The following is a 26,001-nucleotide window of genomic DNA, read 5'->3' as shown; positions in this document are numbered from 1 at the left end:
GATTCGGGAAAAAACTAGAGGCTTTCTTTCTGTAGCTTAGGTGTTGTGATGTTACTGTGTCTTCGTCGCTTTGCATCAATTCGATTCGCCAAAGAAGCGAAAGGTCGGCTAAGAAGCTAACTAGACCCACCCACTGGTCAAGAGGGGCCCACATTCACCCCCGATCTCCACCATCGTAGTGCAATATCTCGCAAATCTCATATATGGAGATATAGAGCACTTTCTTTTACTCTACATTCCTGAGAATTGGAACTTTAAAGGTACCGAAGCCGTGGTAGCCTCTACTGCCTGCCGAATACCGGGTTCCCATATATTTCTGGGCGATCGATATAACTACATGTAGACCTCTGAATCACCACGTGAACTATTGTGAAAGGTGAAAGTGTTCTTTTCTATTTCGAGGATTTCTTCACCTCATTCTAAAGATCGAACGGAGAATACCATTTAGAACAATAATGATGAAGATGTAAAAATGAGTGCGACGAATGACCGCAAGGAATGAGGCTGAAGCAATTGCACGCTCAAGTGTCCCACCGGCGATCTGACTGGTGATCTATTTCCATCCTGCACTACATTTTTTTGCACACTCAGAATCTACGCCCTATCGGACCAAATTTGATGTCATATTGTATCCTAATTGTTCCCTATGCACACTTTAAACGTGCCAGCAAACAACGTGCAAAAAAGTAGTCACTAGATCACGACACCATCACACAGCTCAGGCTGATTATCAAGATCTTGTCTGTGCGTACATAAATCTTTTAAGATTGATCAGATGCACGCAAGGGTGTGAGCGAGGGTGCTCAAGGGTAGGTATTGGACCTCCCACTCCTAGCCTCAAGAGCCCACAGTCAACCAGCACCCTGCTTCGAGTGGTATCGCTGCAGGATGACGGTAAAACACCCTCGCTAACCACCGCACCCCTGCAATATTGCCCTGCGTCGAAAGAGGGATGAATTAAAACCCATCCCCACTTCTTTCTCCCCGCCACATATCCACCTCTAGAGGCTTTCGGTATGACCGACTCCTTTTGTGCAACAAAGGGGACAAGTGTGTTAAGTAGTTATGACTCAGTTGATATCTTATGCATGTAGCGACTGCATAGAAACGCAGACAGAAACTTCAGCGATATGTAAACTCGGGCCGGGAGGTTTTCTTTGTTTAGTGATGATCAACGGCTAGCGCAGGTACCAACTACCAATACCGGCTAGAATACGGGCCGAGATTGCGCGGGTCCTTTTCATCTCAACGTATGAGTACCACTTTATCAGCGCGTATATAGGAGTAGGGTAAGGTTTAGACTGGTGAGCAGCTTAACGATGTCTTTCTTTCTCTTTGACGCGTACCTGCTGGGCTGGGCACACGGGCTGATTGCCGGTGTTGTTACTGGAGGGCATTTGGTACCCGATTCCAGCCTTTCGGAGCTCTGGTACAGCTTCTGCACTGGTTGACGGAGAGCATCATGACAGGTAGAGTGCATGTAGTTGCAATGCACCCGCCCTACCTATTTCGCTCCGCCAGGCAAGACATTTTATTTAGGTTTGCTGGCTATGTTTGTTTTTTGTTGTTGGTTGGTTGGTTCGTCTTGTACATCGACTGTGTTAGGTGACGTTGAGGAAAAGATAAATTCCGAGAAACAATGTCTTGTTTTGGACCTTTACCGCTCTGACTACGTTCTTTTAAGCGATGCGGTAGAGCACGATTTTCTTGGCTCGAGCTCTCCTTTTCGGGCTAGGTTGGAGATCTGTGGCAAGTGACGCACGAGGGAGCATGAGATGAGCTGTAGTACTGCGGAAGGTATGTATTGTCGTAGTTTCAGAAGGGTTGTACCTTGTGGCTGCGGTGGGTTCGACACAATTATCGTGCCATGTCTGCACGAAAGGTTGAGATTGGATGTGCACTGGGGGTACGTGTATTAATGAGGCGCTCATTGAAAAGTGCTTGTGCAATTGAAGCTTTCTGGGCTCCTCTGATGAGGCTCCTTCTACTATGGGCTTGGGTGAAACCTTACATTTCCTAGGGACACGACGAATACTGTCAGGAAGATATGGAAATCTAAAAAACTCGATAGATGCTTCAAGGGTCTAATGCCGAGAAGGAAAGCGCGATTACTAATCGAGTATGATGGCGAACAGACTCGCACGAATATTACGCGTCCTCGAAACCGAGTGAGAATAAGAGACTGAAAGCCGATTCAATGGTTGAGTGTGGGCATTTTTACACGGTCAACGCTTCTGGAATGCTTCCTGTTATAATTTAGCTCACGTTCCCACTAATGCCTTTCCTTCCGGCCTGGATTTTCTCTAACCTCTATTTCCCATGTAATCTTTTGCCGTAATTGGAAGATGAGAGACAATAACAGCCGACGATGCGGAATGACTCGAGTACGTACCTGTGATGATTTGGGTTAGCAACCTTCACACAGGCAAATTAACACTAAATAACAGACTCAACAAAGATAAGCGTAGCTAGTATCCGCACACAATAATCTCCACAAGTTTGTGGACAAAAAGAGGCCCTAGAATTCTATTTGCCTTGAAAAGGCACCTTCGATAGCGTAAGGATTATGTGAAGGTGGATGGGGGGATCGAAGTATGATAAACAAAGGTACAACTCTTACCTAAAGTTAACATAATTACTTAAATTGGTTTTGATAAATGACGAGTGTGCCAAATAACTTAAGGTTACGTATATAGCCCCGCTATACAGTGTCGGAATGTGTGCACACAAACTCACATCTTTTTTCTCTAGAGCTAGTTGAATCGAGTGATATTTCATGAAGAATTCAACTCTCGTTTTCTTCTTTTTTTTATTATGACCTCCCCTACACACGGTCCATGTATTTGTTGAAGTTCTTAAGCATGCATGTGATATGAAAGTATACACCCTTGCGGATTTTTTCACCTCTACTAGCCATTTGTCTATGAGAACCAGGAGCCAAAATTAAAGTGTAATAAATAGATTGGACCTATGTATATAATAGTAGACGATTTGGTGTCAAAATAATATAAGAAATATCATTTTGACCGTATTCCGGGTTGACTTCCCCGCATTCCACAGCCATTCCGGTGAGGTGGCTGTGGGGGCGGGGGTCGGGGGCGGGGTGCGGCACGTAACACCAGCGGCGGGCCGGTCAGTACATGTAGTCCTAAGTATACCATACTCGATCCACACACTTCTGTGTGAAAATGTAGGTTTAATAAGTTTTTAGTAGTTGTATGATGAGGAAATAAAACGAGGCGGTACAGTGGAACTTACATGTCAAATTCTACCGTAAGCCGATCACAACAAAACATATAGTAGCCCTTCTTGTCATCATTGCTCGACATGCGGGGCAGATAGACCTGGATATTCTTCAGGGAAGGTAAAGATCTTTTTTTTTTTTTTTTACTCTTCACTGCTGCCATGATCCAGGTTGAAAAGTCTTAAGTTCTACAGCCACGATGAAGATCCTAGCCATGATGGTAATAGTTATATGTTATGTATCTCGGTTGCTACCGGTAGATAGGGTGCTTTTGTGAGCACTTGCCTTGCACCGGGCTCTATTAGATATTTATCTAGTCAGCTCAGATATTTATTCTGTTTCTGGTGTTGAAAATTTACATTTCATTGATCGGCTTGCTATTAGTTTGGAGTAGATCTTTACATGTCATGCTCTTGGTGCACAGCATGGAAAGACCAGTTTCATGCCCATCCCTACGGGCAATAAGTCCACGCCCAAAACCTCAATCCTACACCAAAGATCGAGAGTAGGTGTGGTCTCTAGTGCTAAGCCCCAAGAATTCGCTAAAGAGCGCGTACTAAAACCACACCTTGGACATCAACAGCAGTCCAAAGTTCGTCTTCAAGGGACAAATATATCCCTGGTTGCTGTCGCCGAGTTTGAGTTCAACGCCTGGGTTGATATGTATGTCTATGGTAGAGATGGATGACATGAGGAGCAAAGGACGGGTGTCATTAAGAAAGACATGATATATTGTACGCTTGTCTACTGAACATGTAGAGGGCATAACCCGCTCCCCCATCCTTTTCGGAAGTTCCCTTCTTTCCTGGAGATCTCTAGGCGGAGTTTTCCTCCATCATAATCGGTGTACTACATGTAGTGTACCCAATAAACCTTGGAATTTCTGATAGAAAAGTGACAACATAGAAACACATGCGAGAATTGGTTGGCATTGGAAGAAACTACTCTTATTAATCCTTGATGTAATCACGACCCCACAAGATCGTTTGGAGCCGATGGGAATAAGAGTTGTATATGCTGCAGCTGGTGATTTCAACTAGCTGGTATTCAAGGCCAAATCATAACTTGCACAGGAATGGCTATTGCTCATATGCAATGCATCCGAAGCATCTCGAATCGTGCCGAAACAGGATTTTGAGTTGAAAAGAGAGATAGGAGGAGAATCATGCATTAACTCGTAGCCTACGACCCCCTGTGTTCAGTAGGTCTGCTTACATGTTGCTACATACTCAAACAAACATAGGAAATTAAACGAATGGAATAAAATAACATATACCCAATTAATCCCGGCTTATCAAAGAAACACTTCAGATTCCCATAAACTGAAAAGTTTCCCACAATGCCCCCCCCGCTTGCTCCCTCTTGGGCGGCATCTGACGTGACTTGAAGTCGTACAAGCTCAGCCCCTGTACTCCCGACTTTATGCTATCCAATCCCATATAGAACTCGGGCAAAAAGCTACACTTGGTGTGATCGCCACACTTCACCGCGGCTCCGTGGATATAACACTTGGTGTTGTCGTAGTGATTTGGCTTGCACGGCTTATCTCGAGCAACCTGGAGAAAATTGAGCTGGAAGCCCCGTAGGGCAGCGCCTAGCGACGTGACACTCTCCAACCACATGTCTTCTTGCTTATAGGGAGTCCCAAAAACTGGGGGGATAATCTTCATGGACTGAAAGACCTTGATGAGGGACCCGAGGATCATCATATCACATTGCTCCGAGCGGACCAGGTGTCGACATCGAGGCTTGTCACCAGGATTATGATAATATCGTTGTAAGAAAGATGTTGCCACGTTTAGCATCGACCTGATGGTTTGTCTCCTCCTCTGAATTATCTCCTCTTGTGACGGAAAAGGGTAATATCAGCTAAGGAAGCTCCAAGACACGTTAAGAAAATGAAAAGAAAAGAACATACCAACTACAATCTCGGGAGTATCAGTATCTACAGCTGGGAACCCTCCGGTAGTCAAAAGACCGCTATTAGGGTCAGCATAAAAGCCCTCCAAGACTATTTTCTTTGAAACCTCCGCAAAGATATGTTCAATCTTCAACGCCCATGCAATAAACAACCATTTCCCATTTCCGGGCTGCAGAACACTAGATATCGATCCGCCTGTCCATATCGGTACCCACAACGCCACGGCAGTTGCGCAATCGTACTTATCGCAGATGACAGCAAGCTTGTACAAGTTCGCGAACGAAACCGTCTTTGGCACATGGTCGTTCCGAAGATGAAATACGTTTAAAATAACAGCTAGAGCTCCCGGATCCGACTCGTCAAGAGGTACGACGTAAGGCTCGCTGTCTGAGTTCCGCAACTCGCAGGCTTCTTTGAAGTTCGAGTTTCGACCTAGCATCACACGAAATACGGGCGAGGCTAGACAGAGTACTGAGGATAGTACTCGGAATCTTGCCGTGCCTGTAAGAGACGCGACTTCGAGAATTACATCTCCGTCGGGCGCTATTTCTATCATGGCGCTCTGTCGACGGCCTGTCTTTTTCTCGTCCGACATTGCTTAGAAGTACCGCACGGGCGGTTAGCTGGATACGTACTAATTAGCTTGTTCATTCTAGCTTTGAACATACTGTATGTAGCTTGTATAAAATCACGCAGGTCTCGATAGGATTCCTGGCACCTTTTTAGGTTTGCTAAACTTGACTTGAGGTTGATATGGTACGAGGTTTGTAGCTGCCAGCTGTGAGCTAGGTTGGTGGCCTGCAAGCGCTTGAGGGAGGGGAAATCGCAACGATACCTATCCTGGTGCTTGGTGCTGCCAAGACTCTAATAACCCTAATCCTGAGTTAAGCATTACAGAATTGGTGTGACAAGGGTGACAAGAGTGACAAAGGTGACAAACCTCAAGATATCATGAAAAAAGTCACTACACTGTCGCCGGTGTGGGTTGCTCGACTGGCAGAAATGGTGTTGCAATAAACGTGCATCCGAAAAGAGAACTATACTGTGAATCTAGCACATGAGTATATACTCATCTGGATTTTTAGTGATATGACGTTCTAAGCCAAAAGACTGGTACCCGAACTATAGGAAAGAAGTTTCAAAGTGCCTAAATCTGCTTTGTAGCTGTAGAGGTCTGAGCTAGAAGGCTGATTGCTACATACTTCAGGTGATCTTGTGTTATATACATGATGCACATGTAGATTAGGCAAGCCAACAAAGCGCAGTGTAATGCGGGTACATTAAACCTACTGGCTACATAGGGTAAGCGCAATAGATGAATCTATATGTCAAGTTTATAATTACTTATGGTGCTTATTATTCATTATGTAGACTAAGGTATACTTAGTAATTAGGGTCATGATATATCACTCGATATATCTTAGTGTCGAACATTGATTCTAGATAAACACTTGTATGTAGGTGCTTAAATTGTTTGCATGCTTGGATATTGAAAGCGCCTTACAAGTGCGGCGGACGTTGGCGGTGGCCTATGTGTAGCGATTTCGCACTCATCCACTTTGTTGAGGTCTGTGGTTTTGTGCGAAATGGTGCTGTAGGGGTTGATATTTACGTATCAAATAACCGTTACGTATGTATAAAGCGCTTGTGATCGTTTTGCTTCGTAGAGACGTTATGATACTACGTCACATCTAGACTAAGATATTTCATCATACAATTAATGAATTATCAATGCAATCAATCAACCAAGTTATTCCATCATCAGATATCACTCGGCCTGTGTGGCCATTCGAATTAAGACAGGGCACATATACATATTGCTTATTGCCTATCGAAATCTAGATGTATGCAGCTCATGTAAGAAGTGAGATTCCCAGCACACGTAAGTTGAAAGCCTACATGTAGTTTAATTATGCCTTGGGGCATAATTGACCAAGCGTTGCACCAACACGAACCACCGTCATTGATCCACACAAAATGGTTTCTATTATCGCTAAAAACAGATAAATACATGAATTGCTCTTAACACAGTCGACCCTTAACCATTAACAACACTGCCACCATTCGGGTGCAACGTCTGCCCACTAATGAAGCTCGAATCCGCACTGGCCAAAAACACAAAGCAAGTAGCCACCTCACTCGGCTGCCCCGCTCTGCCCATGGGCGTCGAATGGAACCCATCCAAGTCCTCGCTCGTCATCGTCGACACCACCAACGGGGTCCAGATGGGCCCTGGTGCTACGGCATTGACGCGGATGCCCTTGCCGCAGAGCTGGTTGGACAGGGAGCGTGTGAAGGCGATGATTGCGCCCTTTGTGGAGGTGTAGTCGAGGAGGTTGGGCTTGCCGATGTAGTGGTTGATGGACCCGTTGTTGATGATGGTGTCGCCGGGGGATAGGTGTGGGAGTCTAGGCCGCGGAAGAATTAGTACGTGAGCAAGATCTCAAGAATCCACACGTAATAATGCGGTAGGGAATACTAACGAGTATTTCGACAGGTAAAACATGGAGTAGATGTTACTCTTGAACGTAAAGTCCCACTGCTCGTCCGAGATGTCCATGATGCTCTCCTGCGCCAACTGCGTGCCCGCATTATTGACCAAGATATTGATCCCGCCCAGCGCCTCCAACGTCTGCTCCACAACCCGCTTACAGTTCTCCGCGACCGTCAGGTCCGTCGGGAACAGGACACACTTCCGCCCGTACCCCTCGACAAGCCTCTTTGTCTCCTGCGCGTCGCTCTCCTCCCCGGGGAGGTAGACGATGGCGGAGTCTGCGCCTTCCATGGCGTAGAGCACTGCTACGGAGCGGCCGATGCCGCTGTCGCCGCCGGTGATGAGCGCCTTCTTGCCGAGGAGCTTGCCGGCGGGCTTGTAGAGCTGGTAGCCGCCGGAGGGGGTGGGTAGCTGGTTGTAGACGGGTTGGGGGTTCATTGCGGACTCGAGGCCGGGGGGGCTTTGGTGCTGGATTGGTGGCTGGTGGCCTGCATGGATGGGTTTGGAAGTTAGAACTAAATTATGGAGGATGTGCTGGATGTGTTTCATACCCTTTTCGAACTGAGAGTCCGAGCTGGTCATTTTCTTTGCGATGTTCTTTGCTGCTTCCATCATGAATTGTTCCTTGACGACTTTGAGTGTCGATAATGGTTTCTGGAGTTTGAAATATCGATATCAATTGCGTCCTTGAAGCTCCCTCCACAATCCCCCCAGAATGCTTCCCCTTTTTATATCATCTCTCCCATCTAGATACCCACAATTGCTCTCCTTCACAGGAACAACCAAGCGATCGATAATATCACCGTTGCGTCATTTCCAGTAATTTCCTACCGGAAAAACGTTCTTCCCCTGCCGTCCGGACGCTACCACACGCGTCTTGGCATTCGCGTCACTGTGTCGTTCGTCTGCTCTCCATCCTGGTCATGAGCGGTCGGGATTGTTCCTACCCATGCGTGCTCACATCTGCGGACTATCTTTGCGTTCTTCTAGCTTCTTGGCTCTAAGCTTTCCAATTCTAGAACGGTAAGGAATAAGCTGCGCACTAGCACGTTAGAGAATACGAGACCGACCTGGTGATGGTGATGATGTTCTCCAGTCTTACTCATGACCATGACTGCTTGTTTCATCCCTAGCTTGGGCGGAGAATTGTTCTGTTGAAACTTCTACTCTAAATACACGTTCGGATCTTAGTCATTTCCTGCAGCTATGGAGGCATGTGCTGTTATCGATTCCCCCCTCAACTGGCTGGTACGTTTCACCCCTCGGTTCCCCGCACTCCAACAGCTAGCTGGGCGTGCAAATATGCCAGGGACTCTGCAAGCCTCGCCAAGATCTGAGCTACACAGGCGGGCTGGAAACATCTGGGCCTCGTGTAACTATCACCACCCATCACTCGGACTGTCTCCTGGCCACTAGCGGGGCGAGGAAGACTGGAGGGATTGGTGCTTGCCATGACTCCATCGACCCCATAGCTGGGGCATGTGAGCAATCGCTGGAAGGAAACTTCGTATTCTTGATATGCGCATAGAATTGAAGCTCTGAAACGGGGCGATCGCGATGTCGTGTATTACAGACAGCATAGCATGTCTCGGCTAAAAAAGCGCGGTCAATTGAGGAGTGGAAGTTTAGACCGGAAAGCCCAGCATAGCACGCGTCAGAATCATCATGCTCGGGGCCAGTAGAGCCTGTAGAGCCCATGGATTTGAAGAAATACCCGTGAATGTCATGCCTGACTGCTCTGGCCTGGCTGCATCACAACGCTTTTCAGCCTCATGTTTTAGGTGCCCGTTGGGCAAACCCGCAAAGCTCTGATCACACATGAGCACAGCTTAGTTAGCTAGCTACATGGGGTCCGTGTATGATGATGTTTGTGAGCAGTGCGAGTAAATCCATCCATCCATCCATCCACCTGCTGCACAGAGCCCTCCCCCGAGTCCCCCCCCCCCGACCCTCGACCCTCGACCCTCGACCTTCGACCTGCTCGACCTGCTCGACCAGCTGCTCGACGTTAAGTCTAGAAGAAGCGTGATCTCCCGCCCATAATCCTCCTTTGCTCAACACCTCGACCCAGATCCAGTATACTATCCCCCTCCCCTAAACGTTTTTTTTATATCTCTCACCCTATATAACTATATAGCACACGCAAAATACATATACATACATAATGGACCAGGACGCCCACCGTAACCACCGAGTACCCCGTTTCGAGCTGTGGAGGCGGTACCAGCAGCAGGGTGCCGCCCAAGTGCCGGCCCCCCCGCCAGCACCAATACAGCAGTCGCAGGGTTCCGGGATTAGACGCCAGGAGCTGCGGATATCAGCTATCGGCCCTCCACGGAGCCTGCAAACACCACCACTACCACCACCACCACCACCGGCGACCGCAACCGCAACCGCAACCGCAACCGCAACCGCAACCCCTCAAGCTCCCGCAGACTCCAGTGCCAGTGGGAGCTCCATGCAGAGGCCCTCCTTCACAGCTCCTACCTCACAGCCGTCTTTCCAGTCGCCCGCACGCCCCACGCCCAATCCCCGTACAACAGCGCCCCCGGCATCCACGCCCCATGAAGCTCCCCCGCCAGCAACAACGCAGCCCGGCAACAACGGGAGCGGCTCCCCAGCTGCAGCAGCAGCGTCCACAGCCACCCCTGGAGCCCCACGGAACCCCGCAACCGCAACCCCACCCCCGGAGGCGCTGCGCGGCGGCGGCGGCGGCCCGCCCACGCCCTTCCCGCAATGCCAGATCTCGCTCGGCATCGACACGTCCGGGTCCACGTCCGGCCGGGTCATCGCCTCGGAGCGCGAGTTCGTGACGAAGGTCGTGCTGCAGCTGGTGCAGGGGAACGTCCAGCAGAACGTGCACGTGCTGCCGTGGTCCAACACCGCGCTGCGCCCGTGCCTCATTGCGGATCTGCACAGGCTGAGGTCGGGCGGCGGCACGGATCCGGCGGTCCTGCTGAGGTCGGAGCAGCATCTGGCGGCGCTGAAGAGGAGCAATGTGTGGTTCCTGCTCACGGATGGGCAGGTGAGTAATAATGGGGTGAACCATCTTGCGACGACCCTGACGGCGAAGAGCATGCATGGCGTGCCTTGTGTCATTGTGATCTTTGGCACTGGGGTCAGCAATCCGTCGAGATGTGACATATCTGTGGGGATATCCCCCTTTGCCGCCGTGCCGAATTCGGCGCTCTTGTATCAGAACATCACTAGTAGGACCTGCTATGTGCTTGGGACGAAGGGCTGCTTCAATAAGCTTCTCCCTGATGGGGCCTCGCAGCCAATACTGGACGACGGCACAAGATGGGTGGATCTGCCTACAATCCGGCCCGACACGGCGTTCGAGAACATCATCATCCCGGCTGCGCGGGAGCTTGCGCCTGGGGAGCTGGCTCTGAGCAACGATCTTACCATCGACTTCAACAATCTATTTTCCTCAGATCTTGATGACGGCCAAATCAATAGCCTGCTTGGAAACGAGGACCATCTTCAAGCAATCCTACTTTCTTCCCACTCTCGCGGGCAATTCTCGGACACTCTTACCTGGCTGGAGCGCCAAAGCTCCGTTGCTGCTACAAACGTAACAAGCGACGACGCTGCGCGGTCCACCATTCGTGATATATCTACGGCGATTGCGAACCGGCGGTCTTCGGGCCCGGAATTTGAGAGGTTGGCTCAGGAACTTAGAGAGACGCATAGGACAAATGCCATGCATCGGCATTCCCGCTCTCGGGTGATTGATAATGCCATCAGCTCCCTCTACGAAACTTCAAGAACCGGATTCCAATCCTCCTCCCTCTCCACCTCCCGGCCATCTATCAGACCAGGTGGGCCTCCTCCTCCAATGCTAGGGGGGATGAATTTCGGCAGACAGCCTATCAGCAAACGACCTGTTTCTAGAGCCTTCAAACTACCAGTGTCTAAATCCTTCAAAGGTGATTGCGGAATATGCTATGAGAACAACGTCGTCCTCACCGTTCTCTTAAAGCGCCCTCACTCTTACAACGCTGCCACCGCCAGGCGCAACGTCCGACTTGTGTTCCCACTTTCTCGCGGCGGGGCTCCCGAGAACGACATCATCTCCACGTTCCTCGTCTGCGAGAACTGCGCCGTCTATCTCGTCGAGGCCGGCGAAACACCGTTCCGTGAGAAAGCCACCTCCGCCCTCCCGCTCGTCTCGTGGACCGAACAGTCCTCGCAGTGGCGCGGGACACTGCTGAAGGCGCTCGACTGCTTCACGCCGGACTCGATCAGCGTCCTCCCGCTGCTGTTTTTTGCGATTCTGGACCACACGATCCAGACGAAGGAGTGGGCCAAGGCGGACGGCTCGGAGGAGAACAGGCAGCGCCACCGTGCGCTGACTTGGTGCCGCGATATGATCCTGGATGAGGTGAAGATGAATGGCGGCGGCACAAAGGGCGTGGTGGGCGAGTGGTGCAAGCACATCATCGCTGCGCCGGGAGACTCGGGCCTGGTGTGGAAGTATCCGATGGATGGGTTCGTGCTCATGATTGGGGTTGCGAAGAGGCGGGGGCTGTCGCTGGAGCTGCTGACGAAGGCCGTGTGGAAGAAGTTGCTGCACCAGGTGACGGCACGGTATATGTTTGAGCTGGATCATGATGTGGAGGGGAAGGGGGTGACGTCGACGTTGGATTTTGCGCTGGAGAAGGTTGCGGCGCCGGGGTGGATCGATGAGATGACGAGGCCGGAGTGTAGGCTGGTGGGGAGGGGCGATCTGAAGATACTGAGGAAGTTGGAGGATGAGCTGGGGTGGGTGGAGAATGTGGCGGGGGCGGCGATGGGTAAGTGGCTGGAGTGGTTGAGGGGCATGGGCCCGGGGAAGAGTACGGCGGAAGCGATTGAGGAAATTATAGGCAAATGGGGATATCAAGCAGCGACGGCTTTTGAGGTGCCGGAAGAGCTGGTCGTGTAGGGTCCAACTAGCGGGGGGGGGGGAAGTGCTCGGTGGATGGAGCATATTCGTAAAGGGTCATTGCGAGGGATGGTTAGAGGCCCACGTCGCTAGAAACATATTCTACATGTACAGCGTTCCCTTTGTTCTTAGATTTTTTTTATTTGTAACTTAAAGAACTTGATGAAAGCAATCAATCACTTTACTAGAGGTTGTGAGCGGTATTTGGTGGTTGTGGCGCAGGTTTTACACAGTTCAGTGAGGGCACAGTGCTTATTACATCCCATTTTTCTTTGGCAGTGCACTGGTATTGTAGCCAATCAAGCTAGGTGTTTCGTTCAACCTCGCTCCCTTATTTAAAAATGAACATTTACAAGGAGAACTTCACTGCATGTACAGCGAAAGCTTGCTATAACGGTACCAAATTCCGGTCCCGAGCGTACCGTTATAGCAAGCTTTCGCTGTACTTCTTCTTCGCCCACCACGTCGTACGTACCCGACACTCCCCTACTCCGCACCGGTCGCTCTAACCTGTTTCGCTCGCCATCTTCATGGCTCCTCACTCGACACACCAAACACGCGGTTCTGCTTCAATAATCTGTCTAATCTAATTTATTCCTTTCGCTTCCATGTCATACTCTAGCTTCTTCTAAACCAATTCTCTAAAACATCTCTCAAAACACATCATCACATCGCAATCTCATCTAAATACCTACCTTTCCCCAACATAACAATCTCTAGCTCTCTCCTAGTCAAAAGGGCGCACCCGCCCAAACACCCGCCCCACTCCCCTCCCTAACCACTCCAACCCACCACCCCTTCAGCTCGGAAAACCCCCTCCCACACATCTCCAAGCCCTCAAACACCTGCCCGAACACCATCACCATAGCTTCGTCAGGCTCGTCAGCGCGGTGATACTTCTCTTTGAGCTCCTTTGCGCGCTTTTCCGCTGCTTGCAGGTCTTTCTCGAATGCGTTGAGGCGGGCTGCGATGCTGCGGGCAGTTGTGCGGAGGGCTTGGACCTTGCGGAGGGATCTAGGGGTGGTGGGTGGGGAGGATGAGGGCGGTGGGGTGGGTGAAGAAAGGGAGGCGGGGGGTGAGGGGATGAGGATGGAAGGGTTGGTGTGCGCGTGGTGGCTGAGGTTTGCGATGTCGCGGTCGAGGTCGGCGAGGGTCTCGAGGAGGGTGGTGAGGTGCGTGTTGAAGGTTGTTACTGTGGTTGGTGGGGTTGTGGGAGTGGGGGCCATGGTTGGGTATGTGTGGGTTGTATACGGAGGGTGGCTATAGGCTATACTTATATTGTAGGTAGGTGTGCGTAAGGATGGATATGGGAGTAATCGTAAGAACGGCGAGCTTGTGGGCTTTATACTCGTGCAGAACTTCATGTTGAGATGGTGGACAGTTGAAACCTCTTGTTCAAATCTAAATCGAGTATTATGAAAAAAAGCGAGTGATGGATTGTGAGTTATCAAGATACGATACCAAGAACTTGCTGTTCTTGCTACTTGTTATTGTTGCCGTGTCAAGACAGCGGGTATACATGTAGGTTTCTGGGTCTGATGAATACGTGTTTTATTATAATTTCTTTGTTGACTGCATATAAAAGGAGCCTGTTTCCTTCTGCTCTTGCAGCAACAATCATATTGCAATACGATTCTCAGCTTCAGTCTCTTATAAACGGCGCTCCGAATGACAGAACCGTCCATGCATGGAAATGTTAGCAGGTCCTCTGAGCGGCTGTGGTTCTCGATTGTCGACTCCGACCTAGCAGTTGGCATGAAGGAAGTGCATACATGATCAAGCAAGATCGATATCTCGCACGATTCTATATCGTAACCTGTGACTTTTCCTACGTCATATCATTAGAAAGACATGAAATGCTAACTTTCCTGCAAGATGACCAGTCAAGGCTTGGCCGATCAATTGTTTGCTCCAAACAGAAGCAAGCCCTGAGATGCAGAAGATTGGCCGGCCTTCAAAATGCTAAGGGGCTGGGCTGGGCTAGCTGGAACACAGAAGCTATGAAAGGCTGTCGACCTCCACCTATACTACGGAGGTGCACGCCTCCCTGTGTGCACATATACACACCCATCTGTCCGTCTCCCAACAACCTCACTCCTCCCCTCCAGAACAACCATCACACAAACAAATCCCCCACGATGGACAACCCGAAGGAGCCCCCCTCCGCTCCGCGTGGCCACAAGCGCAAAGCATCGGGAGACGCGCCCCCGGCCCTCACTACCGCCGCCCTCGCGGCCCACAATCTCCGCATGGATAATGCCCCAGATGACGGCCGCGAAGACCGCCCGGTGGCCCGTTATTACTGGCCTGACGGGGATCGCCGCGGTAACGGCTCGCCCGTCTACACCGCCACCGCCGCCTTCGAAGAATCCGTAACCCACGTCCTCCGCGTCGGGAACGGCCCGCCCGCCGACTCCACCGGCTCCCTCAGAATCCAAGATCTCCGCGTCGGTACCAGCCTGTCCGGGCCAACCACCACACCCATCCCCAAAAAGGAAGAAACCATGGCTACCCCCGACTCCGCCCGCCCCCGCACCCACAAGCCCATCCCGCTCCCGAGCCGGATCACCATCTCCTCTCTCATAAGACTCAATGAGCGCTTCCGTCATGACCCGAACCTCCTTATCCCCGGGTACATTGCCCCAACAGTCAAAACCGGCGACAGCAGCGAGTACAGCCTCAAGACGGATCGTAGCGCGGGTTCGCGCGAGACCGTCGGCGACGTTCATGACGTCGAGGAAGACGAGGAGGCGTATATGGCGAGGATGAGGGAGGAGCAGGAGCAGAGGTGGAGGGAGATAGAGGAGAAGACGGGGGAGGTGCATCCGGACAGGAATAGCTCGAGGGCGGAGATAAAGAGGCCGGAGGACAAGGGTAAAACCATGCGGGAGATGGTCCGGGAGGGGTGTGGGCCGTATCATGGACCGTAGTAGGGGTGTATGTGGGTTCTGAGGTTTTGCGCAGTGTAATGGCACTGGCGGTGGGGGGAGTAGGAGTAAAAAAGATACAGTAGCTTGTTTTGTGGTTTCTTCTGGTAGTAATTAATACTACTTACTAGTGTTTTCTTTTCATTCTTTCTTTCTTTCTATTTTTCTTTGGTTGGTACAGCATATTGTCGAGTTGTAAATTATTGTAGGCCTTCAAACTAATCACTTAATCATGATCAACTAAACCCCTTAGACCTTCTAAACTACCCTGAGCAATATAACTACATGTATGCCTTTTCCACCGGTCTCCCACAGGCACAAAGTCTGCTTTAAAATCTGTATACACTCTAGGGAACGTCCTAGCAAATCCTCGACCTCACTCCTAATTCGACCTATTGTCTCAACCTTCGGGTTGCATACGATAAATCTCACTCGAAGTGTCAATGATCGAATGGCTAGCTTTCTTGGCCATGGGTTAGGGTTGTCTTGTCCAGATCACGTGCTGCACCATGCGGGGATAGGACGTGGGGGAGCGTTGCAGGGGCAGATGCACGTCGGAAGGTGCCGAGATGCGGATAATGAGATGCTAAATGGATTAGAGTAGATGTGCCGGCTTTAGGCTATTTGTGAGCTTGGTTAGACATCTTGGGGTATGGCGGGTTTCTAATTATTGGCATCAGAACAAACAGAGAAATTCAATGTGTGATTGAGGGATGTTTATTTCGACAGAGTAATAGGCATATATGTAACCCAATCCAGCTGCAGCCCTTTGAACCTAAATAATCGATATCTACTCCTTCATGTAAAACACCTCCTCCGTCGCCTTCCACCAGCCCGGCCCCTCTTTGCTACTAACCGCACCTTCAATGGGACTCTCCTACACCCATGACCACCACACATTAGCTACATGTATTTTTTTCGCAACAGGTAAAATAGAGACTAGCTAGCTACTAACCTGCATCTGGTCCGTCACATCCCACCACTCCCTCACCTTCTCGTTCGCCGCCATCTTCTTCATGTCCGCCTCGTAGTCGGTGCCCACGTACTTGAATGTCGCAAACAGGATGTGTGTTGCGTCGTCGTAGAATATCGAATCTGTCAATCGCAGCCACAGCCATCAATAATTACCCCCCTCTAGCCCTGCTTCCTCTGTAGATGCACGCACAGTCACGGATGTTGCACTCCTGTATCTGCTTGAGAACATCTGGCCAGACAGCTGCGTGTATCTCTTTGTACTCCTTGAGCGCCGAGGGGCGGAGGCGCACGTACTGGCCGAAGCGCCGCACGGGGGGGTTTGTGCTGGTGGATGTCGACATTTTGTGGAGAGAGAAATTGTGGGGTAGTGAAAGACCTGGAATTGTGGGGTGGGAGAGGGTTGTTATATACATGTAGCTAGGTAGAGGGCTAGCTGTATTGTGCAGGCTGCATGAGATGCATGGGCATGGGGAGCTCGGTGTCGGCTGAGTATGTGCCGAGCTTGGGATGGAGGCGGAATTCAGCCTTACGAGGAACATTGTCGGTTTGCAGTATGGAGTGCTTAATTATACGCTTTGCCTGTGCAAGTTGACGCACCCGCTTGCCGTTGTGCTGCCATGAAATGGTTACCTGTCTGGCAATCATTGACCTTTCCTATCTCGTTAATGCCAGCCTTACATCTATGTGCATAGTGAGTACTTGTCAGGAGAAGAAGAGGCCAGTCTGGTTACAGGACCACCACATGTTGTCTTTATGATAGGTGGCCTAATCAGACTGTACTTAAGAGCGAAAGTTCTCCTCTTCTCCTCGTCATCAATACAATCAGTCATTCGCTGCGCTTCATCGATCTTTCAACTACACCAACGTCCGAGTGAGATTGTATGTATCATTTCAATCTACAACATCTACATCTATCTACAAGAACCCCCATCATCTACACCTCCGCCTGCACCGCCCATCCCTCCACCAGCCTCGCCAACGCATCATCACCGCCCACATTCCCCGGGAACACCACGTAGGGCACCCTGCTGTACAGGCATGTCTCCTCGTCGCATCTCCACAGCGGCACTCCGGGCGCTGCTTGCCCCAGCACCATCGCCCGCCGCATCCCCAGCGCCTTTGTCGCGATGTCTGAGGACGTGATACCTCCCTATCGGCCCATCATCAGTATACAAACATACACATCACTAATACACATCTCACAGATCAAAACTCACCTTGGCAACAATATACCTCGGCCTTGTAGTAACCCTCCTCACAACATCCACCAACGCCGCCGCCACAACGCCCCCAATCTCCAACGAGCTCTCCGCATCCCCGCCCTTGATGAGCTCACGGCTCGTCATTATGAGTACGTCCTGCCCTGCCGCAATAGCTACACTTGCCGCCTCAGCTGTGCGGGAAAGAAGTTCCCCCGCGGGGGACGAGAGAAGCATGTTAACAGAGAGCTCGAGCACTTTAAGATGCGGACCGCGCGAGGTGATGAGACTGCTGAGCTGCACAGTGGTCTTGGGCACGTAGGAGCCGGCGACAATGAGTGCACCGGGGGAACCAGGGGTAGTTTGCAGGCCGGCGGCGTGAGCGCTGAGCGGAGGTTGTGGGATTATGCCGAGGCGAGAAGAGACGAATGCAGCGGCGGTGCGGAAGAGGAGTTTTGAGCCTTGGGATTCGGCTATCATGTTGCGGCACATTATGAGATACGGCACTCCTACTACAGGGCAAACCAGAACAGGAGAAGGAGGAGCAACAAACCTTGCAGCACCGCCGCCGCAACAACATCCATATCGCTCTCCGCACAGGCATCCACGACCACCACCCCGCCCCTCGGCACGCCCCTCAGCACCTCCACCACCCTGCTCACGCCGCCCTCCCGTATCTCCCGCACCCCCAGCCCCACTACCATGCCCTCCGCCTCGAACCGCCCCGGCGCCTTCTCACGAACCCACTCACTTACTGCACTCACCGCAAACCCGAATGTCGCATCACGCGCGAACGCAGTCTCACCAACCGGCACCATCACACACCCCTCCGCAACATAGTGCACACCCTCTAATGTATACCGCCCTCCCTGCAGGAAAAAAGGTGCAACAATCCATGCGTCGCTGGCACCAAACACCTCGTCGACAACATCACACTCCAGCGGGAAGTGGCCCCGCAGCGTCGAGTCCCCGCGGAGCACAATCGTAAACTTCACATCAGCGGCTTCGGCGGCAGCCCTTAGGTTCGAGAGGATATTACGCAGCAGGGTTGCCGCCGCGGCGGGCGTCATGGCGCGGGTGTTGGTCAGGATGAAGAAGCCTGGAGCCGAGCGGAGCAGCTCGGATTGCAGAGAGGGGGTCTCGAATGTTGTGAGAACGGCGATGTCGTGGCATGTCTGTGTTCCCGTGGGGTCGTCGTCGAGGATGACGAGTTTGGGCGTGGAGGGGGTCAGAAGGGTGAGAATATGGGAACGGGGAGTTGTGGTGTTTTCCGGGGGTAGGGTGGAGAGGGTGGCTGTTAAGGGAAGGTGGGGGTGTTGGGTGGGCATTGTGGATGTGTAGGGAAGCTGGTAAGTACTCTTTCTCTCGGTTTTGGTGTTTTGTGGAATTGAGGTCTTGAGCTTGGAGCTGAGGGAGCCTTGGGTTAGTTATATTGGAGCTTGGTAATAGCGATCATTACCCCACTGTGGGGTACTCGCGTTACACAGGTAGGGATGGGCATGTAGATGCATACCCATTGAGGACACCAGCATCACATCTTCTCACTCGGCGTATTTCTCAGTGCTATGGCTGCAGGTGTTTCTTATCGATTCTGTAATTAGCGGAGTCTAACCAACCCTCGCAATCATTGGCCTCAAACGGCAAGAGTGAAACAAGCAACAAAACTACTAACAACGGGCCAGGAACGGAAGCGCAAATACTAACTAAACAGCACGACAAGCTTGGTCTGCGGCATTGACGTCCGCGCCAAAAGATGTCAAGGTCCGATCTACACCCGCGCCGATATGTCAGCACGGGAACGAAGGTGGAGAAAAAAAGAAAGCGGAATGACGAATGGCAATTACTAAGCCTATCACCTACTGATTCTGCACCGGCGCTGATGCTTAATTGAACCACAGATCTCTCTCACCCAACCACTCACCACGCCCCAACCAGGGACTCTCCCGCAGACCTGAGACCGAGCACATTTTCTTTTCTTTTCTTAGACCCCCTTTCCATGATGTAATTTGTGCTTTTTCGAGAATTCACAAACCCCTAACCCACCTTTGCCGTCGTGGTGCGGGGAATGGGAAAAAATAAAAAAAAAAGTAATATAAAAAGCTGTAATTTCCATTCTGTGGGTTGCCTACCTACCTACGTCGTCGTACCATATCAAAAAACAGCCCAATTCGTCACCATGAAAGTCCTCGTCACCGGCGCCGCCGGCTTCATCGGGCAGAAGCTCGTCTCAGCCCTCATCGCGGACCCGCTCTACACGGATATCACAATCACAGACATCATCCTCCCCAAGACGCCGCCGTCGCCCGAGGAGAAGCCCGTCACAACAGTGCTGTCGAATCTAGCGACACAGGCAGACCGCGAGATGCTGGTGACAAAGGATCTCGACGTCATCTTCATCCTCCACGGGATCATGAGCGGCATGGCGGAAAAGAACTTTGAGAGCGGCATGATGGTGAACTTCGACTCCACGAGAGGCCTACTGGAGTGCGCGAGAAAGGTATGTCGTAGTGGGGAGTTGCTGGCGGAATGTTCGAAGTGGAACGCATGAGAAGTGAAGAGGAGATAGCATGGATCGAGGAACGAGTTGTTTATAGGTGCTCCGGTACAAGCTAGGTCGTCCCCGGCATCAAGGTCGTCTTCGCCTCCTCGCTCGCCGTCTTTGGCGGCACCCTCCCGGACGAGGTGACGGAGCGCACAATGCCCACGCCGTCAACATCGTACGGAATGCAGAAGATGGTATTTATACCTACCTTACTTACTACCCATCTACCTTGCCTACCAAATTGAAGAGAAACCGTTGATTTGATACCCCCGCCCCGCCTGATAGCTCTGTGAATACCTGATCAACGACTACTCCCGCCGCGGCTACATCGACGGCCGCACCCTCCGCTTTCCCACGGTCGTGGTCCGCCCCGGCGCACCCTCTGGCGCCGCCTCCTCGTTCGTCTCCGGAATCATCCGCGAGCCGCTGAATAACCTACCCTCCGTGCTGCCCGTGTCGCGCGACATGTCGCTGTGGGTGTCGTCGCCCCGGACCGTAGTGTCTAACATACTACACGCCGTAAAAGTACCGACGGAGAAGCTGGGTGAGACACGGCAGATCAATCTTCCCGGGATCACGGTCACGGTGAAGGAGATGCTGGAGGCACTGGGTGCGGTGGGCGGCGAGGAGAGGGTGGAGCTGGTGAAGGAGCAGAAGGACGAGACGGTGGAGAGGATTGTGGGCAGTTGGCCGGCGAGGTTTAGGATGGAGCGGGCGGTGGATCTAGGGTTTGTGGGTGATGAGGGGTTTGCGCAGGTGGTGAGGGAGTATATTGAGGATGAAGGGATATTGGTTTAGTACAGTACAGTAGTGGTGGATGTTGGCCCCCCCTTTCTTATCGTAATCATGGTCTGGTACCTTAAGTTCATAACCCTCCCCCCATATATACTCTGCACCCCACTCCTTCATACAAGCAACGAAAATAATTGTCCATTGGACTTGTCTTCTCGAGATATTTGGTCTGTATATGGTTGTTTCTGGCACTCGGTATACACAAGGAATATATGCCTACAAACTATCTACTTGCTGAGTCCCTCTTAGTGATGTTAAATTTGAAGATTGGCCCGTAGGTGAATTTAAAGCTCACCTGTCAAGCATAGGCCTAGCTAGCTTAGAAACCTCTCAGGAACATTTCCATCCTAAAATGTCATGAAAATATTCCTTTTCTGCATACTTTCTGACCCACATGGAACGTATTTATACACGTCTATCTAACCACCTTAATCCGGTTGATACCGGCTATTAGGTCTGAGAGAGGTTTTGAAGATTGTGAATGTGATTATCGGATAAGACCAGCGTTATCGATCATCGGTACTGTGAACTTTGTGGTTTAAGGTCGACCTGGGACATTAGGTGAGTACATGTCCTTATAGCGGCTAATTCTAACAGCTACTTTTAATTGAGAAATACGATTACCTTCTGGTAAATTTCCTATTAACTACCTAATCGGATGTACGTACCAACTTCGAAGCTCAAACTGATCGTGATGAGTATGGTGAGAGAAGACTAAATTTTCAATACTACCGTTTGTTTTGTGATTGCGCGGCTTAGGTGTTGTAGGTTTCGGGACAAGGGCTTGGTTACGTTTTTAGTTTTGCGGTTTGGTGCTGGTTGAGGGAGAGTATGAGTTTATCTAAATGAAATAACCCTATCGGCTTCATAGTTTTGGCCTCTTCTTCCCCCATCATGAGTAATAACCTAAGTAGTCGAAAATTCCGTTCTTTGTTCCGAGTTCACAGCGGCGTTTTGAGGAATACATGTAATTCCCAGCACTTATTACCGAATTTCTAGTATTATTAGCTTGAGCATGCAAGTAGGCCTCTCGTGGTGGATTTCGAGAAAAAAAAGAAAAGGACCATCCGGTCTTCACCCCCAGGTGCCTTTTAAGGTCTCGCATGGTCATAAGACAAAGTCTTAAGATATCTACGTAACATGTATCTACCAGTCATCCGGGGAGCTCAAAAAAAATAAAAGGGTGGCTAGTGGGTCATGATGTAGTACGTCGTGATTGCAGGGTTAGGTGTCGTCCTACCTCGCTTTGCCCTAGCTCGATCATCCAAGGACACCAAGTGGGTTGAGTCCCCATGCATGACCATCAGTAGGTCATGGGTACAATCCCGGGGGCGAGAGTCTATGCTGAGGTGTATGTGTAATAAATAGCACTCACCCGCCTGAAAAGCATACTTTCAGCAAGACCTTCTTTTGTTCTTCTTAGCTTCTCGTTCATTAGTTGTCTCCCCTCTCTCCCCCCATCACGTAGCTCATCATTAGACTCCATTCAATTAATGGACAGGGCCGGATATTGGGGTTAGGGTCTAGCGAAACTTTTCCGATCAATATTCTTTTATAGAGTAGTAGATATCTATCACTACTAGAAATACTTCTTTCAAGAACAATTGTTCAACAGAGTTTTACTACGGGACTGAAGTTCCAGTCAAATCCTTGGTATTGCCCCACGAGTATGGGATTGAGTTTTAATTGGACGGATGGAATGCAAGCTGCTAGCTCTAAATTCTGAGAACGGTCGGGTTAAAGGGTTATACTTTTCCAAAGAGAGATAAAAGGACACTCTTGGGGACAGGGACAAGGTTGGTTGGAGGTGAAAGGAATAATTTCTGTAATCCTCTACCGCAATAAATGAAAGCAGCTTATCACACCGCTCTGCCTTCAAACGGAATATCCGCTGGAATTAGGGCTTAATTCCTTTATCCCCTCACGTCTCCTAAAGAAAGGCTGATGGCGCCGTTGAGAAATCCGGAGATGAAGCAGTGATACCGTCTATGACCGCTGAAAAGTGGAAGCTCCACATAATTCAGAGTAGCTGAGGAATGGGTTAGAGATCGCATTTATCGAGCTGACTTCTACCGAGTGATATTTCATGATTAAGTACAATTACTCGCTGCCTGCGCCAGACTTCGAGAAGAAAAGGCAGTATCAAATCTTGGATGATAACGTTAACACATCATATTCAGTGGTATCGTACATACAAATCTTTTAAACTCACAAAAAAAAAAATAGGCAACCGAAACCCATACTTCACACAATTACATATCCACATCCATTGCTTCCTCGTCATCCGCCCCGACAAAGATAAGTTTCGTGCCTTCACCTGCTACCTGCCAGACATCCAATGCAGCATATTCGTCCACCACCTCCGCGAGTTGATCATCCGTGAATCCCTTTGCTAGTACACGGTCCCTCACGGTCCTCATACTGAGCTCGCCATTTCCATCACCAGCGGCGCCACCTGGGAAAGCGAGCGAGCGGATGATGTTATAGATATTAGAGCTCACGGTATTGTCTTCGTCCCAGTCATCCTTTCCGTACAGGGATGCCTTCGAAACTTCAATGAGGCGTAGAGCCTCGTCAGTGTCTTCAATAACAACTTGGTCGGCAAAACGAAGACGCGCGAGAGCTTGAGAGAGACGAATTATGCCTAGTAGGGTACGCGGGGAGGCGTGTGTGAATTGTCTGGTGTCTGTTAGTTGTGCATCTGGACGTTGTGGGCGGGGAGCCTACCTGTTCTCACTCTCTGCCTTCTTGGCGTTCTTCCTCATGCTAACATAGGCACCGACAATATAGTCCGCCACCTCTTTTGGGATGACTGGTCGCTTCTGCCTGGCTTGCGCAATGTACATCCGCATCTCGCTCGGAGTTAATGGCTCAAAATCCATGTCGGGATGGCGATTCTCCATGTGCACGAAAGTGACGTGACGTCCTAGCTCTTCGTCACTTTCTCTGCTAGGGGTATCTAGGATCAAGAATAGGATATCGAAACGAGACAACAAGGCGGCGGGAAGATTTATATTCTCCACCGGCGAGATTTTGGGGTTGTAGCGTCCATACAACGGATTTGCGGCAGCGAGGATAGAAGTCCGCGCGTTCAATGATGTAGTAATACCAGCTTTTGAAATGGAGATTGTCTGTTGCTCCATGACTTCGTGAATCGCGGTTCTATCAGAGTCGTCCATCTTGTCAAACTCATCGATACAGCAGATACCGTTGTCTGCAAGAACTAGAGCTCCTCCCTCAAGCACCATTTCATCGGTGACGGGATCACGCATGACAGCCGCAGTGAGACCAACACCCGAGGAACCACGACCGGTAGTGTAGATACCTCGAGGAGCAACTTTGCAGATATATTTTAAAAGTTGAGATTTGGCCACACCAGGGTCTCCCATGAGACAGACATTGATGTCACCACGAATTCTCATACCGTCGCCCATTTCTTTGGTTGCACCGCCAATGAGAAGGAGGAGGAGGCACTTCTTGACATCATCATGGCCGTAAATCTCTGGCGCAATTGACTTGGCAAGAGTATCGTAGAGGTTACCGGCGGCACGAAGTTCCTCAATGCGCCGGACTGTGCGGGGGTCTACAACAATATCGTCGTATTGCTTTTTGTGTTGTTCCACATGCATTGCCTCGAGATAGGTATCTGTGAGAAGTCCTGCTTTGATCGCCTTGAAACCGGTGTACGGTGTTGGGAGAAAAATTCCAGCAATGTCAACGATTTCACCAGGGTTGACGGTGCGGGTTTGAGACCCGTGAGCGTGAACGGTTAGAGTACGGGGGATGTGACCAACTGGGACCTGGTCGGACATTTCCTGGATACGGATTTCCTGGAATGGGAGGAATTTTGAGGCACGTGTGGACATAAAGAGTTGACCACGTGCATCATTGCTCTTGCACTCCTCTGAGGGACAGTCGACAAGTGGGGCAAAGGACTTGGTCTTGATTTCTTGGAAGATTTCAGAACCACAGCGGTCGCATGTATACGCATTAACTAGAACGGTCGGCTTCACGTCTGAGACACGAGTAGCGATACCGCGGACGGTAATGAGATGACCTAGATGGGCGCCACGGACATTACGAACAGCCATAGCTTTACTACCCTGATCGCCAGTGGGGGTAAGGGGTTTGAAGTAGACCTGGTAGCGACGAGTAAGAAGCGCTGGGAATAGCTGAGGGGCATCGTCAAGGGAGAGAGGGTCCGCAGTTGAATCAGCAGCTGCGATATTGCGGTTTCGACGTTGCGTCAGAATGACATCGAGAACATCGTCGTTGTATCTGAGGGGCGTTAGTATTGTATATTATGAGGAGGAGTGGTTTGAGTTTAAAGGCGGAGTATTTTTTGGCGATGGGGTCATACGTGTTTTCGAGTGTCTCTGGAGGAACAACTTTGTCAATTGCTCTCGAGAAGATCTCAATGTAGTGTGCGCAATTCTTGTTTATCGAAGAAACCAGGTTCAACGGCTCATCCGCAGCAAACCCCTCCTCGAACTATTCCGACATTGTTAGCCTCCACTGGCGGGTCTTTCCACATTTATTCAAAAATACCTCTTTGAGATCATCCAGTTCAATTGTTATTGAGTCCCGCTCCCTGTTTGCAATTTCCTGCAACTGTATCATATACTTGAGCTTTGGTTCCTGTACCGCAGCTCTCGGCCTCCTTCCAGTTCGTCTTCTGGCACCACCCGATCGCGTAGACCGGCGACCGGGAGTGTCATTCATATCCATGTCCTCCTCATCGTCCATGTTCAGATTCGACAGGGCATCACGGGCATCGGCTTCCGTGATAGTGGTAGTTTTGAATTCCGTGAGGAAAGACTGAAAGACAGCTAGTTCATTGTAAGCGAAAAACTCATTTGAGAAGAGGGCGAATTGTGACCGAAAGAAGAGCACTCGGTCAATGATTAAGAGTGGAGAGTATACTCTGCTGCTTGTCGTAGTCGACATCCAGCTTCATAGTCGGAAGCTGAGCCATGT

General features: G+C 50.5%; 10 protein-coding genes across 10 annotated transcripts; 3 read left to right on the top strand and 7 right to left on the bottom strand.

Annotated features, from left to right (window-relative positions):
• Positions 1-2,997: 2,997 nt before the first annotated feature.
• Positions 2,998-3,329, bottom strand: H6S33_010786 (uncharacterized protein; the record flags this gene model as incomplete). The annotated part of the gene is made up of 2 exons (XM_044842143.1): positions 2,998-3,178; positions 3,259-3,329. 2 exons carry the CDS (start codon positions 3,327-3,329, stop codon positions 2,998-3,000), a joined length of 252 nt encoding a protein of 83 aa, XP_044696716.1.
• Positions 3,330-4,551: 1,222 nt separating this feature from the next.
• Positions 4,552-5,760, bottom strand: H6S33_010785 (uncharacterized protein; the record flags this gene model as incomplete). The annotated part of the gene is made up of 2 exons (XM_044842142.1): positions 4,552-5,087; positions 5,163-5,760. 2 exons carry the CDS (start codon positions 5,758-5,760, stop codon positions 4,552-4,554), a joined length of 1,134 nt encoding a protein of 377 aa, XP_044696715.1.
• A 1,443-nt stretch (positions 5,761-7,203) lies between these two features.
• On the bottom strand, positions 7,204-8,271 carry H6S33_010784 (uncharacterized protein; the record flags this gene model as incomplete). Its single annotated transcript, XM_044842141.1, has 3 exons — positions 7,204-7,573; positions 7,649-8,147; positions 8,211-8,271. The coding sequence occupies 3 exons, from the start codon at positions 8,269-8,271 to the stop codon at positions 7,204-7,206; spliced, it is 930 nt and encodes a 309-aa protein (XP_044696714.1).
• A 1,552-nt stretch (positions 8,272-9,823) lies between these two features.
• Positions 9,824-12,589, top strand: H6S33_010783 (uncharacterized protein; the record flags this gene model as incomplete). Its single annotated transcript, XM_044842140.1, has 1 exon — positions 9,824-12,589. One exon carries the CDS (start codon positions 9,824-9,826, stop codon positions 12,587-12,589), a length of 2,766 nt encoding a protein of 921 aa, XP_044696713.1.
• Positions 12,590-13,320: 731 nt separating this feature from the next.
• Positions 13,321-13,815, bottom strand: H6S33_010782 (uncharacterized protein; the record flags this gene model as incomplete). Its single annotated transcript, XM_044842139.1, has 1 exon — positions 13,321-13,815. The coding sequence occupies one exon, from the start codon at positions 13,813-13,815 to the stop codon at positions 13,321-13,323; it is 495 nt and encodes a 164-aa protein (XP_044696712.1).
• A 912-nt stretch (positions 13,816-14,727) lies between these two features.
• H6S33_010781 (uncharacterized protein) lies at positions 14,728-15,519 on the top strand (the record flags this gene model as incomplete). The annotated part of the gene is made up of 1 exon (XM_044842138.1): positions 14,728-15,519. One exon carries the CDS (start codon positions 14,728-14,730, stop codon positions 15,517-15,519), a length of 792 nt encoding a protein of 263 aa, XP_044696711.1.
• A 787-nt stretch (positions 15,520-16,306) lies between these two features.
• H6S33_010780 (uncharacterized protein) lies at positions 16,307-16,832 on the bottom strand (the record flags this gene model as incomplete). Its single annotated transcript, XM_044842137.1, has 3 exons — positions 16,307-16,393; positions 16,472-16,611; positions 16,682-16,832. The coding sequence occupies 3 exons, from the start codon at positions 16,830-16,832 to the stop codon at positions 16,307-16,309; spliced, it is 378 nt and encodes a 125-aa protein (XP_044696710.1).
• Positions 16,833-17,425: 593 nt separating this feature from the next.
• Positions 17,426-19,018, bottom strand: H6S33_010779 (uncharacterized protein; the record flags this gene model as incomplete). The annotated part of the gene is made up of 3 exons (XM_044842136.1): positions 17,426-17,641; positions 17,709-18,163; positions 18,244-19,018. 3 exons carry the CDS (start codon positions 19,016-19,018, stop codon positions 17,426-17,428), a joined length of 1,446 nt encoding a protein of 481 aa, XP_044696709.1.
• An 848-nt stretch (positions 19,019-19,866) lies between these two features.
• On the top strand, positions 19,867-21,030 carry H6S33_010778 (uncharacterized protein; the record flags this gene model as incomplete). Its single annotated transcript, XM_044842135.1, has 3 exons — positions 19,867-20,187; positions 20,304-20,426; positions 20,518-21,030. The coding sequence occupies 3 exons, from the start codon at positions 19,867-19,869 to the stop codon at positions 21,028-21,030; spliced, it is 957 nt and encodes a 318-aa protein (XP_044696708.1).
• Positions 21,031-23,276: 2,246 nt separating this feature from the next.
• H6S33_010777 (DNA replication licensing factor MCM7) lies at positions 23,277-25,999 on the bottom strand (the record flags this gene model as incomplete). Its single annotated transcript, XM_044842133.1, has 5 exons — positions 23,277-23,703; positions 23,752-25,302; positions 25,385-25,515; positions 25,573-25,853; positions 25,948-25,999. The coding sequence occupies 5 exons, from the start codon at positions 25,997-25,999 to the stop codon at positions 23,277-23,279; spliced, it is 2,442 nt and encodes an 813-aa protein (XP_044696707.1).
• Positions 26,000-26,001: the final 2 nt, after the last annotated feature.

This window comes from Morchella sextelata, assembly GCF_020137385.1.
Source record: "Morchella sextelata strain SCLS chromosome Unknown scls_5, whole genome shotgun sequence".
Lineage (NCBI taxonomy): Eukaryota > Fungi > Ascomycota > Pezizomycetes > Pezizales > Morchellaceae > Morchella > Morchella sextelata.
The sequence above is the reverse complement of the archived record's forward strand: the minus strand, read 5'-3'. Positions and strand labels throughout refer to the sequence as shown.